Source organism: Lactuca sativa, chromosome 1 (assembly GCF_002870075.4).
Source record: "Lactuca sativa cultivar Salinas chromosome 1, Lsat_Salinas_v11, whole genome shotgun sequence".
NCBI classification, from domain to species: domain Eukaryota; kingdom Viridiplantae; phylum Streptophyta; class Magnoliopsida; order Asterales; family Asteraceae; genus Lactuca; species Lactuca sativa.
Genome location: NC_056623.2, coordinates 155,885,044 through 155,899,759, shown reverse-complemented (window position 1 = coordinate 155,899,759; position 14,716 = coordinate 155,885,044). Strand labels below are relative to the sequence as shown.

The 14,716-nt window shown below is 32.1% G+C and overlaps 2 protein-coding genes across 4 annotated transcripts; both read right to left on the bottom strand.

The window, feature by feature from the left end:
* Positions 1 to 425: 425 nt before the first annotated feature.
* LOC111908897 (aspartic proteinase 36) lies at positions 426 to 12,888 on the bottom strand. 3 transcript variants are annotated; one of them, XM_052764359.1, is made up of 9 exons: positions 12,350 to 12,888; positions 11,877 to 12,140; positions 11,582 to 11,737; positions 3,912 to 6,086; positions 3,269 to 3,825; positions 2,981 to 3,146; positions 2,838 to 2,911; positions 2,639 to 2,740; positions 426 to 2,219 (listed from the first exon to the last, which is right to left on the bottom strand). In XM_052764359.1, the coding sequence occupies exons 5-9, from the start codon at positions 3,499 to 3,501 to the stop codon at positions 2,171 to 2,173; spliced, it is 624 nt and encodes a 207-aa protein (XP_052620319.1). In that variant the 5' UTR covers positions 3,502 to 3,825; positions 3,912 to 6,086; positions 11,582 to 11,737; positions 11,877 to 12,140; positions 12,350 to 12,888; the 3' UTR covers positions 426 to 2,170. The 3 variants fall into 3 exon arrangements, with proteins under 3 accessions (XP_052620319.1, XP_052620320.1, XP_042754662.1); XM_052764360.1 differs by having other exon boundaries at positions 3,912 to 4,041; XM_042898728.2 differs by lacking the exons at positions 3,269 to 3,825; positions 3,912 to 6,086.
* On the bottom strand, positions 11,888 to 12,650 carry LOC128128080 (U-box domain-containing protein 2-like). Its single transcript, XM_052766883.1, has 2 exons — positions 12,355 to 12,650; positions 11,888 to 12,140 (listed from the first exon to the last, which is right to left on the bottom strand). The coding sequence occupies exons 1-2, from the start codon at positions 12,648 to 12,650 to the stop codon at positions 11,888 to 11,890; spliced, it is 549 nt and encodes a 182-aa protein (XP_052622843.1).
* Positions 12,889 to 14,716: the final 1,828 nt, after the last annotated feature.

The following is a 14,716-nucleotide window of genomic DNA, read 5'->3' as shown; positions in this document are numbered from 1 at the left end:
TCTAAAATGGGAGTGATAGAATCATTTTTAAATGGGTAATTTATTTTATGTTTAGGGGCATAAATTAATTCAAACCATTGAAAAAAAGGAGAATGAATTTTATTTGATAAAACATAATCTTCCCAAAGGCCTAAATGGAGAAATCTTAAGTAGTATGAAAAATTTTCTTTGTGCCAAGCTCTTTTTTTATTGTTATAATCTTTTTAATACTCAATATCTTTTATGTAATCAAAATCAACTTGATATTCTAAGTTCGAGAAATTCATTTTAACATGTTGTTTTTGTTAGGATTGAAGAAATATGTTTTATTGGTTCTAAATTATGACTTCTTGATTTTTCGTATTTTTTTATTCCTATCTTTAGCCTAGAAATTTTTTCTATTCGTTTATTATATTTATTAGTATATGGAGGTATTTTGTATAATTTTCATGAGTTCTAGTTTCTTCTAAATGTTGAATGGTTTTGCATATATTAGAATTTATCTCCCAATGCCTTTTTAACATATCAGCCCAAAGCTTATTATTTTGTGAACAATTAATTTGTATTTTAGAACTCATAATTGTTGTTTAAAATTTTGAAGTTCATCAATAAAATCTAATTTAGTAGGACTAGGAAGACTATTTTCACTATTTTGATCATCTTGATATAATGGTTTGGGAATAGAATTAGTATAGTCAACAGTTTTTAGTTTTAAAGATCTCGACTTTAATAACGAAGATTTTGAAGAGCCTGTTTCTGGGATAAAAGAAGTTGATAATCTGGATGATGAAATATTTAAGGAAGAAAAATTATATCTACATAACCATCATTATATTCAATAATATTTGAGATTTCTTTTGAAGAGTCTAATGGTTTTGGATCAATAACATTTTGTAAGTTCCAATTACATGATTGAGTTATATCAGACCATTTTAATCTTTTTGGTGTGTGAACTTTGGTATGGTTAGTATTCGCTTCAAAAATAATTGTTTCATTTCGAGGACTTGATAAACGTGTTTTTGGTTCAAGTGTAGTTGTCATAGTTTTGTAACAAACACGATAAATTATTGCTAAAGGCTTTGTATCATTTTTAAATTCTAAATTTTTTGTTTCTATAGTTAAAACCAAAGTATCTAAAATATTTTTATCAAATAATCCTACAGAGAAATTTGGATAACAATTGAAATAAATAGGTCTGTTAGCAATATTTGTTTCAGCCATAGCTAAAATAGAATTTTGAAAATCTTTATGTCTCTTGTCTCTTAAAATAAGGAGAACAGGGGCATCTATTCCAATTCTAAATAGAGGCTTGATAGCAATTTGGACTAAACCGACATGTAAAAATTTATATTTCGTTCTATACTCTAGAATAGATCGTAATGATAACAAATGTAAATTTTGTTGGTTTTGACCAATAGACAAAGTTTGTTCTGTCATTTTAATAGAATAACCTTGAAAATAATCAAAAGTTCTTATTCTATATATTGTATTAATATTAGTTTTAGGTATTGTCCAATTATTCAAACTTTGTTGTATGTTATTAACGGTTTCTTCAATAGAATTTATTTAATTATTATCATTATCTTGTTTATTGTTGATATTTTTACCAGGAATATATTTTTTGGATAGTATGCCTGAAAATTTACTCATATTTAATTAATTTTGCTTTAAAATTCTATAAGAAAACTTACTTGTAATATATTACATAACTACCCAGGAATTTATATGAGGCTTGAGATGGTGGATCAACTCTATATTTGATGCAATGAATCTCAAAATGTTCTCGCCATATCATAGTTCGTGTGTTCCAGATCTAACACGAATGGAACAACATGTTTCATTTTGGTTGTAGATAACGGTTTGTCGGATATATTTTCGACATTATGAGGGTAATGAGATTGACTCTGAAATATCAAAAAGAAGAAAATAAGAAGGAGATCAATAGGGGAGAAGATGCTCAACCGCAATGGAGCCGTTGACTATAGTTTTAGAACGATCCTAGAAAGTACGAAGCTCTACTACCATGAAATCCTCTTTATTTTCCTATGAATCGATACTTCAATGGATAACCTCGATATACACAATATATATAAGATGAAAGAATAATCAGTAAAGGGTCAAACACTTGGGTCCGACTATAAATAATAATACAAATATATATACAAATAATATGCTAACAGAAGGATGCAATCTACACCCGCCGCCAATAATATGACTGATGTTTTATTTTATCTGATAACCTGCAAATGAATAAAAACATAATTTAATATTTTATTTTATTTTATATTAACTATATCTTATTCACTTTCTTCTTTATAAACATACAGTTAGACTCTGCCCACCCAATTTGTTGACCATCCAAATCGTATATGACAGTCTTGTCTTTAACTGCTACTTCTAAATCACCAAATAATATATTAAAAGTCAAGAAAAGCGAAAAAAGAAATCTAATTTATAGGGTTTTCATGTTTCCATTGTTAAAATTTATACATCCTAAAATAGTCAATCCTCGCTTCGGGCTCGTCTGAATACCCATACAATATATCTCATACCCATTCTATTGTGTTTTAACAACCAAATTAAGATTCATGTAAATACAAGTTAACTAGGCTACATTTGTTACACATGAATGGACAAGTTATAAAGTCGTAATACATACCATGGAGAATTAGCGTATAAGATAGTCCTGGGTTTAAAGTCCATTGAAGCACCACCAGTAAAATTGAACCGTACTATGGGAAATATGCCGGTATAAAAATAACTGAAAGAACAATAGAAGATAATTATTTAAAAAAAAATATTATCATTTACCATATTGAATGATAAAACACATTACACAGATTATTTTGGATGCAAACCTTGAATTGAATGAATAACAAAAATTTTCACTTGACATAAGTGGCTGTATGAAGTTTGAAGCTGCATGTTTTATCTGCACCAGTAAAAGTAACATTTAGATTCACAAACCACTAGTTAAGTTATGGTTTGATGTTGTATTTACAGCATCCACAACGGGGGTGTAAGCCTCTTCAGTAATGTATACCAAAGTTGTTCCGGAATCAATTATTATTCCCGGTTGGTGATCACTTAATGCAAATACAGAATGATCAATTGTCAATGTTTCAACAATGACTGATATGCTTTCCAAATTTACATTGTAATGCCACCTGCATATGTATATGGAAGGATATTAGAAACAGATGGTGCTTCTTTTGATTTAGTATGGTAAAAGATATATACATGTTTCCTTTTAACATAATAAATAAATAAAAAGAAAATAAAAACTTACGCTGATTTGACAAGTGGAGTGAATACTACATTTGCCATGACGGATGTACCAAAAGCCACAATCCCACCACCATCACCACCAGCCAGGCAATGTGAAAAGGAATTGGGTGCAATCCCTTGAGATGAAAGCTGGGAAATCACATACATACTTTGTCTGCCCAATCCCATAATCTCATCAAGTGTTTTGTCAGTTTGACTCAGCCGTCCTGTTTTGGACGGGCTACATCTGTTCATGCATAATTCACTAAATCAACCATGTTATTTAAAGAGAATGAAAGAAGGAAGAGAAATGAAATTCTATAGTTGATGATAAATGAGAACTTAGCCAAATAAAACCGAAGCTGAAGTGTTCAAGAAATATGACTTGCCAACAACTATTTTAAAATGCATCAAGTCGAATACATAATAACCTAATGTTCCACTACCATCTCCATAGTGGAGATCATAGGTGCATTGGTTATTTGGACATGAGTTGGATTTTGGAGAACATCTTTCGTCCGAATATAAGATAGGAGAAGATGTGGAGGAGCTTGTAGGATCATAGATAGTAATAGGAATCTGTTCAAAGAAGGAAAAATCATACATATAGTACCAATACTAGTTAATTAAAAAGTCACACTTTATAAGAAATGATCCGAACATACTTGTTGTGTGGATGATGTAGGGAAAGATTGGCAGGGTTTGCAACCTACCCACAACAAGTCGCTTCCTATATCAAATACTACATAGTATCCTTTTGGGGGGAATCCTAGCTTGATTTTTGTGTAGTACAAGCTACAAGTTAACTAAATTACAAGATGTTAAGGAATTGTAGAACATGTGATTAAGACCTGGAAAAATTGACTTGTTCACAAAGTCTTTCAAGTATAACTAAAACATATGCAAGAATAGAACAAGTGCAGGTCTTTGTTCATCAAAAACTATAAAGCAAAACGTGAACAAGAATTGAAAAAAACAACTAAGAGATTAATCCAATTTATACTAATCATGAAAGAAACCTAATGCAATACGGTTATTGATAAATAGAATCCTAAACAAATACCAAGAAAACACAAAATCTGGGACAAAAATAGTCAGGGATATTTTGGGAAAAACTGTCATATTTGAAATTCTTGGTATTTGTTTAGGATTCTATTTGTCAATAACCATATTTCATTAGACTTCTTTCATGATTAGTATAAATTGGATTAATCTCTTAGTTGTTTTTTCAATTCTAGTTCATGTTTTGCTTTATAGGTTTTTTTTTTTTAAAAAAGACATGCACTTGTTCTATTCTTGCATATGTTTTAGTTATACTTGAAAGACTTTGTGAACAAGTCAATTTTTCCAGTTCTTAGTCACCTGTTCTTCAATTCCTTAACATCGTGTAATTTGGTTAACTTGTAGCTTGTACTACACAAAAATCAAGCTAGGATTCCCCCCAAAAGAATACTATGTAGTATTTGATAAAGGAAGCGACTTGTTATGGGTAGGTTGCAAACCCTTCCAATCTTGCCCTACATCATCCACACAACAAGTATGTTCTGATCATTTCTTATAAAGTGTGACTTTTTAATTAACTAGTATTGGTACTATATGTATGATTTTTCTTTCTTTGAACAGATTCCTATTACTATCTATGATCCTACAAGCTCCTCTACATCTTCTCCTATCTTATATTCAGACGAAAGATGTTCTCCAAAATCCAACTCATGTCCAAATAACCAATGCACCTATGATCTCCACTATGGAGATGGTAGTGGAACATTAGGTTATTATGTATTCGACTTGATGCATTTTAAAATAGTTGTTGGCAAGTCATATTTCTTGAACACTTCAGCTTCGGTTTTATTTGGCTAAGTTCTCATTTATCATCAACTATAGAATTTCATTTCTCTTCCTTCTTTCATTCTCTTTAAATAAGATGGTTGATTTAGTGAATTATGCATGAACAGATGTAGCCCGTCCAAAACAAGACGGCTGAGTCAAACTGACAAAACAGTTGATGAGATTATGGGATTGGGCAGACAAAGTATGTATGTGATTTCCTAGCTTTCATCTCAAGGGATTGCACCCAATTCCTTTTCACATTGCCTGGCTGGTGGTGATGGAGGTAGGATTCTGGCTTTTGGTACACCCATCATGCCAGATGTAGTATTCACTCCACTTGTCAAATTAGCGTAAGTTTTTATTTTCTTTTTATTTATTTATTATATTAAAAGGAAACATGTATATATCTTTTACCATGCTAAATCAAAAGAACACCTTCTGTTTCTAATTTCCTTCCATATACATTTACAGGTGGCATTACAATGTAAATTTGGAAAGCATATCAATCATTGTTCAAACATTGACAATTGATCATTCTGTATTTGCATTAAGTGATCACCAACCGGGAATAATAATTGATTCCGGAACAACTTTGGTATACATTACTGAAGAGGCTTACACCCCCGTTGTGGATGTTGTAAGTACAACATCAAACCATAACTTAACTAGTGGTTTGTTAATCTAAATGTTACTTTTACTGGTGCAGATAAAACATGCAGCTTCAAACTTCATACAGCCACTTATGTCAAGTGAAAATTTTTGTTATTGATTCAATTCAAGGTTTGCGTCCAAAATAATCTGTGTACTGTGTTTTATCATTCGATATGGTAAATGATAATATTTTTTTTAAATAATTATCTTCTATTGTTCTTTCAGTTATTTTTATACCGGCATATTTCCCATAGTACGGTTCAATTTTGCTGGTGGAGCTTCAATGCACTTTAAACCCAGGACTATCTTATACGCCAATTCTCCACGGTATGTATTACGACTTTATAACTTGTCCATTCCTGTGTAACAAATGTAGCCTAATTAAATTGTATTTACATGACTCTTAATTTGGTTGTTAAAGCACAATAGAATGGGTCTGAGATATATTGTATGGGTATTCAGACGAGCCTGAAGCGAGGATTGACTATTTTAGGATGTATGAATTTTAACAATGGAAACATGAAAACCCTATAAATTAGATTTATTTTTTCGCTTTTCTTGACTTTTAATATTTTATTTGGTGATTTAGAACTAGCAGTTAAAGACAAGACTGTCATATACGATTTGAATGGTCAACAAATCGGGTGGGCAGAGTCTAACTGTATGTTTATAAAGAAGAAAGTGAATAAGTTATAGTTAATATAAAATAAAATAAAATATTAAATTATGTTTTTATTCATTTGCAAGTTATCAAATAAAATAAAACATCAGTCATATTATTGGCGGCGGATGTAGATTGCATCCTTATGTTAGCAGATTATTTGTATATATATTTGTATTATTATTTATAGTCGAACCCAAGTGTTTGACCCTTTATTGATTATTTTTTCATCTTGTATATATTGTGTATATCAAGGGTATCTATTGATGTATCGATCCATAGGAAAATAAAGATGATTTCATGGTAGTAGAGCTTCCTATTTTCTAGGATCGTTCTAAAACTGTAGTCAACGGCTCAATTGCGGTTGATAATCTTCTCCCCTATTGATCTCCTTATTTTCTTCTTTTTGATATTTTAGTCTCAATCTCATTACCCTCATAATGTCGAAAATATATCCGACAAACCCATATCTACAACCAAGATAAAACATGTTGTTCCATTCGTGTTAGATCTGGAACACACGAACAATGATATATGTCGAGAACATTTTGAGATTCATTTCATCGAATATAGAGTTGACCACCATCTCAAACCTCATATAAATTCCTAGGTAGTTATGTAATATATATATATATATATATATATATATATATATATATATATATATATATATATATATACCTTGATAAGTATTTACCATGTTTTGCTGAATTTTAAGAGGTATAAGACTTTATGCAATATTTACAATGAATTTATGCATGTAGAAAAATAAGATGTTATCCATCTACGGTTGAAAAATTCTAGATAAGAGTTGACCGATTCAAATTTTAGCAAGTATTCCTAACCTTCAACCAACATTTATGAACCGTCAAAATTGAACCTAACAATCCCTCAATTTCAGTCGATTGAATTGGTGCGTTACATGTGTAAACTATTTATGCAATAATATATTGATGACAACACCTAAGGCCGTAAGAAATCGAATGAACACGAACGATGGTTGTTTATGTTCGATTGTTTATTAAATAAATGAACATAAACAAACTTTCCGTCGAGCGGTTCACGAACAACCTTTGAATGTTATGTTCGTTAAAATCGCCTCTACAACTAATTTCTGAATGAAAGTATTCGCACCCGTCGCTTAGCGCGGGTAAACGGCTAGTGTGTGGGTGTATATATATATATATATATATATATATATATATATATATATATATATATATATATATATATATATATATATATATATTGTAAAAACCTCGTTAGTCGGTTTGTATCAAGTCTTTTGTAATAAGACCATCTATGTAAAATATGTTTATGAATATGCATGCAGCATGTTTGGAGTAATAATGTTATGTATGAAAGGGGTCTTTCATACTATCACCTAATCAATGTGTCGGTTAGCCACACACCCTCCATTGATCTATGACAAACATCGAGTTACCCTTTGCCACCCTGGCAGACCCAAATTAGTGTGTCGGTTAACCACACACGCTCCACTAACGTCTCGGCAAGGTGCAAAGTGTAATTTCATCGATTAGCATCTATTTCACATTTTACCTAAAGTAACTAAGATTGGGAATTTATAAAACTTTTAGTTACTTTATAGATCATTATAGTTATTAATGAGGAATTAGTTGCTCTATCCTACCCGTTCGGCTAACGACCCTCCACTAGTCAAGAGTGCAGTGGGTAAGAATGGATACCCAATGACGGTCATTTTATAGGCCGCTTCATTAAACACCCTTATAGAACAACTTCGTGAATGAGGCCTAGTAACGGTAAAACTAGCTTATTTTATACATATATATATATATATATATATATATATATATATATATATATATATATATATATATATAATTATTAATCTTATAATACAATAATAGTATAAGGGTGTATTTTAAACATTTCAAAATACTAGGGTTTTAATCAAATTTAAAATTTTCGAAAATAAATACATTTTAGTTTTAAAATCTTAAATATTAAACTTTTGATTTATTAATTATCCAAAATTAAAAAATTAATTTAAATTATTAAATCTTGAAGGATTATCCATTAAATTTAAACAATTAATTTAACCTAATCTCTTTATCCCCTAAATTCAAAAATTTGGGATGGGATAATTCAAAATCATTAATTATCTATTTAAACAATTAAAAGGATAATTACAAAAGTTGGCATTATCCTAATCCCTAAAATCTTGGAATCTAATCTTAGGGATAAGGCATTTTCGAAAACCCTAAGGTTAGATAACCCTAAAATCGAAAATTTGATGCCAAAGGAAAGGGTTCAAGAAACCCTAACAAAATTCTAAAACTAGGGCTTTTTAACCCTAATTTCGAAAATCCAAGCCCTAGGGTTTATTTGCTATAAACCATAATTTGTCAAGTACATACTTTTGTATCAAATCCTATTGAAAACAAAAGCGAAAGGCTTTGATACCAGTGTTGGGTTTTATACAAACAATCCTATGTGTGCATGCAACCCTAGATTTGGATCTATGTTTTCACTATTAGACATACAACAAATAAACACACAATGAAACCCTAGCATGCATCTAATATTTCTAAAATTACAAACATAAGTGATTAGAATACATACCTTTGTTGCTATATAGCAATAATAACTAAATCTTGAAGTTCCTTTGCTCTTGAGAACAAGTACCACAAATGTAGTACCTCTAATGGCTCACAAACACACAAGAGTGAAAGGATGAATATGAGAGAGAGGAGAGAATGTAACTTGCTCTAGAAATCGTCTCTTCTATAGTCGTAGTACCTTTTTAACTAGGCGCTTGATTGAAACTGACCGACTAGTTGATGAGATTTTTTGATTTTCTCAACACAGTTTATCTATAATTTCCCAACTTTCCTCACAAGGGCTTGCACCTAATGCATCCTCTTATTATCTTGCTGATGGAGGTCAGCTTTTGAGTCTCGGTCAACCAATGGTGTCAGATATGGTCTTTACTCCACTTGTCAAGTCATGGTAATTTGTTTTTTACCATATTAAGTCAAAAGAAACATAGTTTTCTAATTTCCTTCCATTATGTTTACAAGGGGATTTATAATATAAATTTGGAGAGTGTTGCGGTAGGAGATGATATAGATTCCAAAAGTAAGCAATAGGTGGGAAAAGACTTGAGAATAGAGTTGCAGGACTGACACGTGGATTGAAGGGGGTTTAATACGGGGACATGTGCTGGTTTAGGAGTCGTTTATTAGAAATATATATATATATATATATATATATATATATATATATATATATATATATATATATATATATATATATATATGGGGTCCGGTTCCTGTGAGGACTAAAAAATTGGTGAGGACTGTGAGAACAGTTCACCACCACCCATTTCGTCAAGGGCTAACCCAATATTTGGACATGGTGCGTTCGCATGCGGCCTACGTCCGTGGTAAAAAACTACGGACTCGACGATTTAATCATATGCGGCAAACATCCATGAAACGTCATTTAAGTGAGTTTTATTACTTATTTTCAGTTATTTTGGTTTTTTCGTTTTTTTATTATTTTTTTCATTAAAAAATTTTTAAAGAAATTACACGGATATATGCTTGGTTTTAGCGTTTTTTTATTTATTTTCTGTTTTTTTATTTATTTATTTTTTAATTATGTTTTTGTATTTTTTTCGTTGTTTTTTCATATCTTTACTACATATTTGAAGATACTAGTGTTTTCTTTTTTTGCTTTTTATTTTTATTTTCTTATTTTTTTATTTTTTGAACTAAATATCGGTTTAATTTTTTAATGTTTAACACTTATAAAATTTTAAATAAGAAGAATATTAAGGATCATAATATTTTCCGTTCATATTTTTTTAATCATATTATTTTTGGATCATATAATTTTGAATTAAATTATTTTGAATCATATGATTTTGGATCAATAATATATTCAAGTAAATATAATTTTTGTTCAAAAAATTTATGGATCATCATATATTTTGAATCATTTAATTTTGAATCATAAAAGATATAATTAAGAATTCTAAAATATTTAACTATAAATAATTTTAAATCATAACAAGCTAAGGACCATAAACATGTTTAATCAAAAGCTTTTTTTTTTTTTGTTTTTTGGAATCATATGTATTTTGAATCAACACATTTTAGATCACATTATGTTCAACATTTAAAAAAAAACAAATACTTTTTAAATTTAAAAAAAAATGCTTCAGAAACTTATTTTGAAAAATTTTTCTTACAAAGTTACTAGTATATTAAGTAGAAAATTAAATTTTAAGAACTTTGTTTTTTTTTTTTTTAAGATGGCTTGACATGTGGCATAAAGAGAAAATAGGAGGGTGTGAGGTAGGGCGGAAATGCACATTCGGGAGGAGTTGTTTTTTTCTTTTTTTTTTCCTCTCTCCTTTTACCCATTTAACCTCCAAACTATTAACCTTTGCTGTGAAATGTTAAAATCTCGCACATAATTACAAAAACTGTCATATCATCTCGCGAGATATTGACGATAAATAAAATCAAATATCCACATTTTATTTTTTTTCATTCATACCGCAAAGATTTGTCATGGGAGTCCTCACTTATTTTTGAGTCCTCACTTATATATATATATATATATATATATATATATATATATATAGAGAGAGAGAGAGAGAGAGAGAGAGAGAGAGGGGGAGGGAGAGAGTGGATGAGAACTCAATTGTGTTCACGGAGAAATGTTTTAGTTTAATTTGATGAGATTTTCAAATGTATTTCAACATAATCACTTGGAGGAGTATATATCTCCCTGAGATCTTCTGATCTTGGTAAAATGTTTGTGAGGTTATAAGATTTCCTACTAAAGAATTTTATCATTACATTAAGAGATGAAATAAAAAATATGAAATATATATAAAAATTTATATTTTTTTAGAATTTCACTAGTATTAGAGCCGAAAATTAATAAAAATGCACAGGGCCGCTCTGCATATATTCATTTATAAAAATATGTTAATAAACTAACATAAGTTCACAAACAAATATAAGTTCATATTTACTATAAGCACTATGAAATTTATTTATGAACATATCATCAAATCGTGTATGAAACCATATTCCTAGTAAGATCATTTACATTAACATAAACATTAAAGAAAGGCATCTCATTGAATATTGATTGATGAAGAAATAGGAAGAGTGGTAATATAATGGAGTTTACCTGAAGTGGAAAATGACCATAATGCCCCGCAATGGAAGCCCTTGACTGAGGTGAAAGAGATACAATTACATTTTTTCCATTGTTTATATTAGATAGAAACTCATCCAATCTTTGCTTCTCTAGCATATAATAGTCTCTTCATAAGTAATACATCATCTGCATGATTACAACAATATTACAAATTCAATTCATCACTTGATGTATAATGGCTTCTAGCAATCTTTGAGTGATATTTTTACTGGATTTGTATGCAGAGGGTGAAAAAAAAGGTAAAGTAAAGGAAAAGCAGCAATACAGTTTTCTTTATTAAAGAAAAGAAAGCAAACAAGAAACAGCTCCAAGATCCCCCATTTCTTCAACAGCTTTTTGGTTGCTTGAAAGCATCGCAAGAATGGCTTTATTTTCATGGGTGATACTTGAATTAAAGATAGCAGACGCAACATCTTTCATTGCTAATGGATGCCCTTCTTCCAAAAGATCAATAAGTGGTTTCAAAGCACCTTTTTGTCCAATTAACGACTTATTGGAGTCGAGAGTTGATAAAGGGCCTATCGTATGTCTGCAAATTATCACCAAAATGATCAGAATTCAGTAAATTAGCAGAGCTAAATCATGTATATGAAAGTTCATATTCTTCAAATTGATAAACCCATGAAATTTAGTCGAATTTCAGTGTAATAAGAATGTTATCATAAAATAGACATTAATCAACACGTCCACGGCAAGAAATCCTTCAACGGAAGAGAGAAATTGAATAGAAAAAACTACCTGACAAGTATAGAGGATAACAAGAAGCCCAAACCGACGTCGAACTTTCATTGTTATTACGATTATTATCATTGAGTCGTTTAATCGAAGACGATCGTTGTTTCCCTCCTCCCTCTTTCGATTCTTTCAAAGCTTGCAAAGTCTGATTCGCTCTCTCGAAACATCCAAATCCATTTTCATCCTCCGATGATGAATCTTCAATAATCGCTTTCACAAGTCTATTCAATTCCTTCTTCAACTCCGTCGTAACCTTCGCCACCGCCACGCTCTGATCCCCTTCAAACACCTCACTTTTCGCCATCAAATTACATAAACGTGTCTAGATTCGAATTTCAAAGGTAATCACCGGTGGAAGATGATTATTATGTTGTGGGTGCAGTTGCCAAGAAAGAGTTACACACAGTACAACATACTATATGCGTGCTTCTTTTCATACGAATCTCTCACTCCAGAATTCAGAAGCATATGAAGGTGTTTTAGAGAGAGAAAGAATGATGATGGAGAGTAGAGAGATATAGGAGTTACATGTTTACAGGGGAGTGTTGTGTAAGATTAAGAAATTTATAATATTGCCTCCTGTAACTTATAAATACTACAAAACAGTCCACTTTTCAAAATATGTTTTTGTTTTAAGTCTTAACAATAGTATCAAAGAGTAAGGCTCTGTTTGATTTCTTACTGATTGGGTATGGTCAGACTCTTTGGCTGACTAGGTCCGGTCAGGATGTTTGATAACAACACTCAAAGCCTCTTATCAGGTCCATACTTCTGATTCGGTCATTGAAAATCATCTAATTCGGTCAATAAGAAAAATATAGTCGACTGAGACAAATACCCTCCATTCCCTTTTCTCTCCTTATAACGTCCACATCCCCTTTTCTCTCATTCTCAGGTATGGTCGTAGCTCATCCCACCTCCAACATTTCTCTTGGGCCAGGGAGGCCATGGATTTAGTAGATTAAAAAAATGAACAAGTTGATGAAGCCGGAAACATAAAGCGATAAATCATAATATAATTTAACAGAAGATCAATGTAACACCCAGAATCAGAAAGACCAAGAAAGGAAAGAAAAACCCTAAGTAAAAGGGGTCAACTCGTCGAGTCCATGGGTGAACTCGGCGAGTTGGAACGGGACCCGTGTCGGGGTTTAAGTGACTGACTCGGCGAGTCGGAGGGACCGACTAGGCGAGTCAGGTCTGGGTTGGAAAACCCTAATTTCCGGGCTTAGTGCCCTATTTAAGCATCATTTCAGGCCTTCACCCCAGCCTCCATCACTCCCTCTACCTTCACTCGAAACCCTAAGCAGTCATTGAGTGTCAGTGAGCTTCTCTTGCCATTTTTTTTGAGTGATTTAAAGCTTTAAGGAAGAAGGAAGACTTTGGGTGATTCAAGAAGTAGTAGTGGACTCTGTGTTGGTGTGTCATTTCAGATCCTAGAAAGGTATGAAGCTCATACCTTGGTTGTTATTTATTTAGATCCCCTTTCCTAGTTAGATTTTGTCATTTTGGGCCATTTCCAAAGCCAATTCGTGTATTGTGCCTTTGTGAGCAAAGAGAACTTCGGATCTAGGGTTGTCTTGGCCTAGAAACCCATAAAGCAGCAGTCTTTGGTGGGTTAGTGAAGCATGCTTGTCACAAAATGTGACAACCGTCAATATTCGAGTTAGTTCTAGATTTGAATAAACTTAGTTGCACATATAGGCACGACACATACTAGACTTAGTGACTAGAAGCTAAGCTATAACCTACTAGAAACTTGGAAACAATTAGAATCGAAGGATGGTGTACTTAGATTTCTGTAACGACCCAAAATTCAAGACCAAAAATTTCTTTTAATAAAACATTACTTTAAGCAAGGACATCATTCCAAAACATAATCTGAGTATAAGTTTTCAAAACACGTGTTCATTATCAGAGTAAACATTCCCAGGCTGTCTAATCTATGGTGTGTGCCATGCGATCACCCCGAGCTCTTCCCTCCGCTACCAGAAGTACCTGAAACCAAAACAGAAAACCGTAAGCACGAAGCTTAGTGAGTTCCCCACCCTACCACATACCATGCATAACACATACTGCACATACTGGGCCACGCCTGCTACCTCGGGCCTCGCCTGATACAACGGCCCCGCCGCTCCAGGCCCCGCCTAGCTTCGAGCCCCGCTCGGATACAGATCTGTTTCACTTAGGCCTCGCCTGTCACAGGGCCTCGCCCGCTAACTTATAATAGCACATATTCATACTGCAAAACATAAGCTAAACATATACAATGGATCATGTCCTAAGGCCTCGCCTATCCCAGGCCTCGCCCTTGTCCTGCTACTGACGAGACATGGAACCCCGCCTATGCTCCTACTGATAGTGAGATAC

Bases quoted from the DNA above. Each gene is read 5' to 3' on its own strand.
- LOC111908897 (XM_052764359.1), bottom strand. From the start codon at position 3,501: ATGAACAGATGTAGCCCGTCCAAAACAGGACGGCTGAGTCAAACTGAC. The intron at 3,147-3,268 runs GTAAGTTTTTAT...ATACATATGCAG, and splicing joins ACTCCACTTGTCAAATCAGC to GTGGCATTACAATGTAAATT. The intron at 2,741-2,837 runs GTTTGCATCCAA...TTGTTCTTTCAG, and splicing joins TGTTATTCATTCAATTCAAG to TTATTTTTATACCGGCATAT.
- LOC128128080 (XM_052766883.1), bottom strand. From the start codon at position 12,650: ATGGCGAAAAGTGAGGTGTTTGAAGGGGATCAGAGCGTGGCGGTGGCG. The intron at 12,141-12,354 runs GTCAGGTAGTTT...GATAATTTGCAG, and splicing joins TCTTGTTATCCTCTATACTT to ACATACGATAGGCCCTTTAT.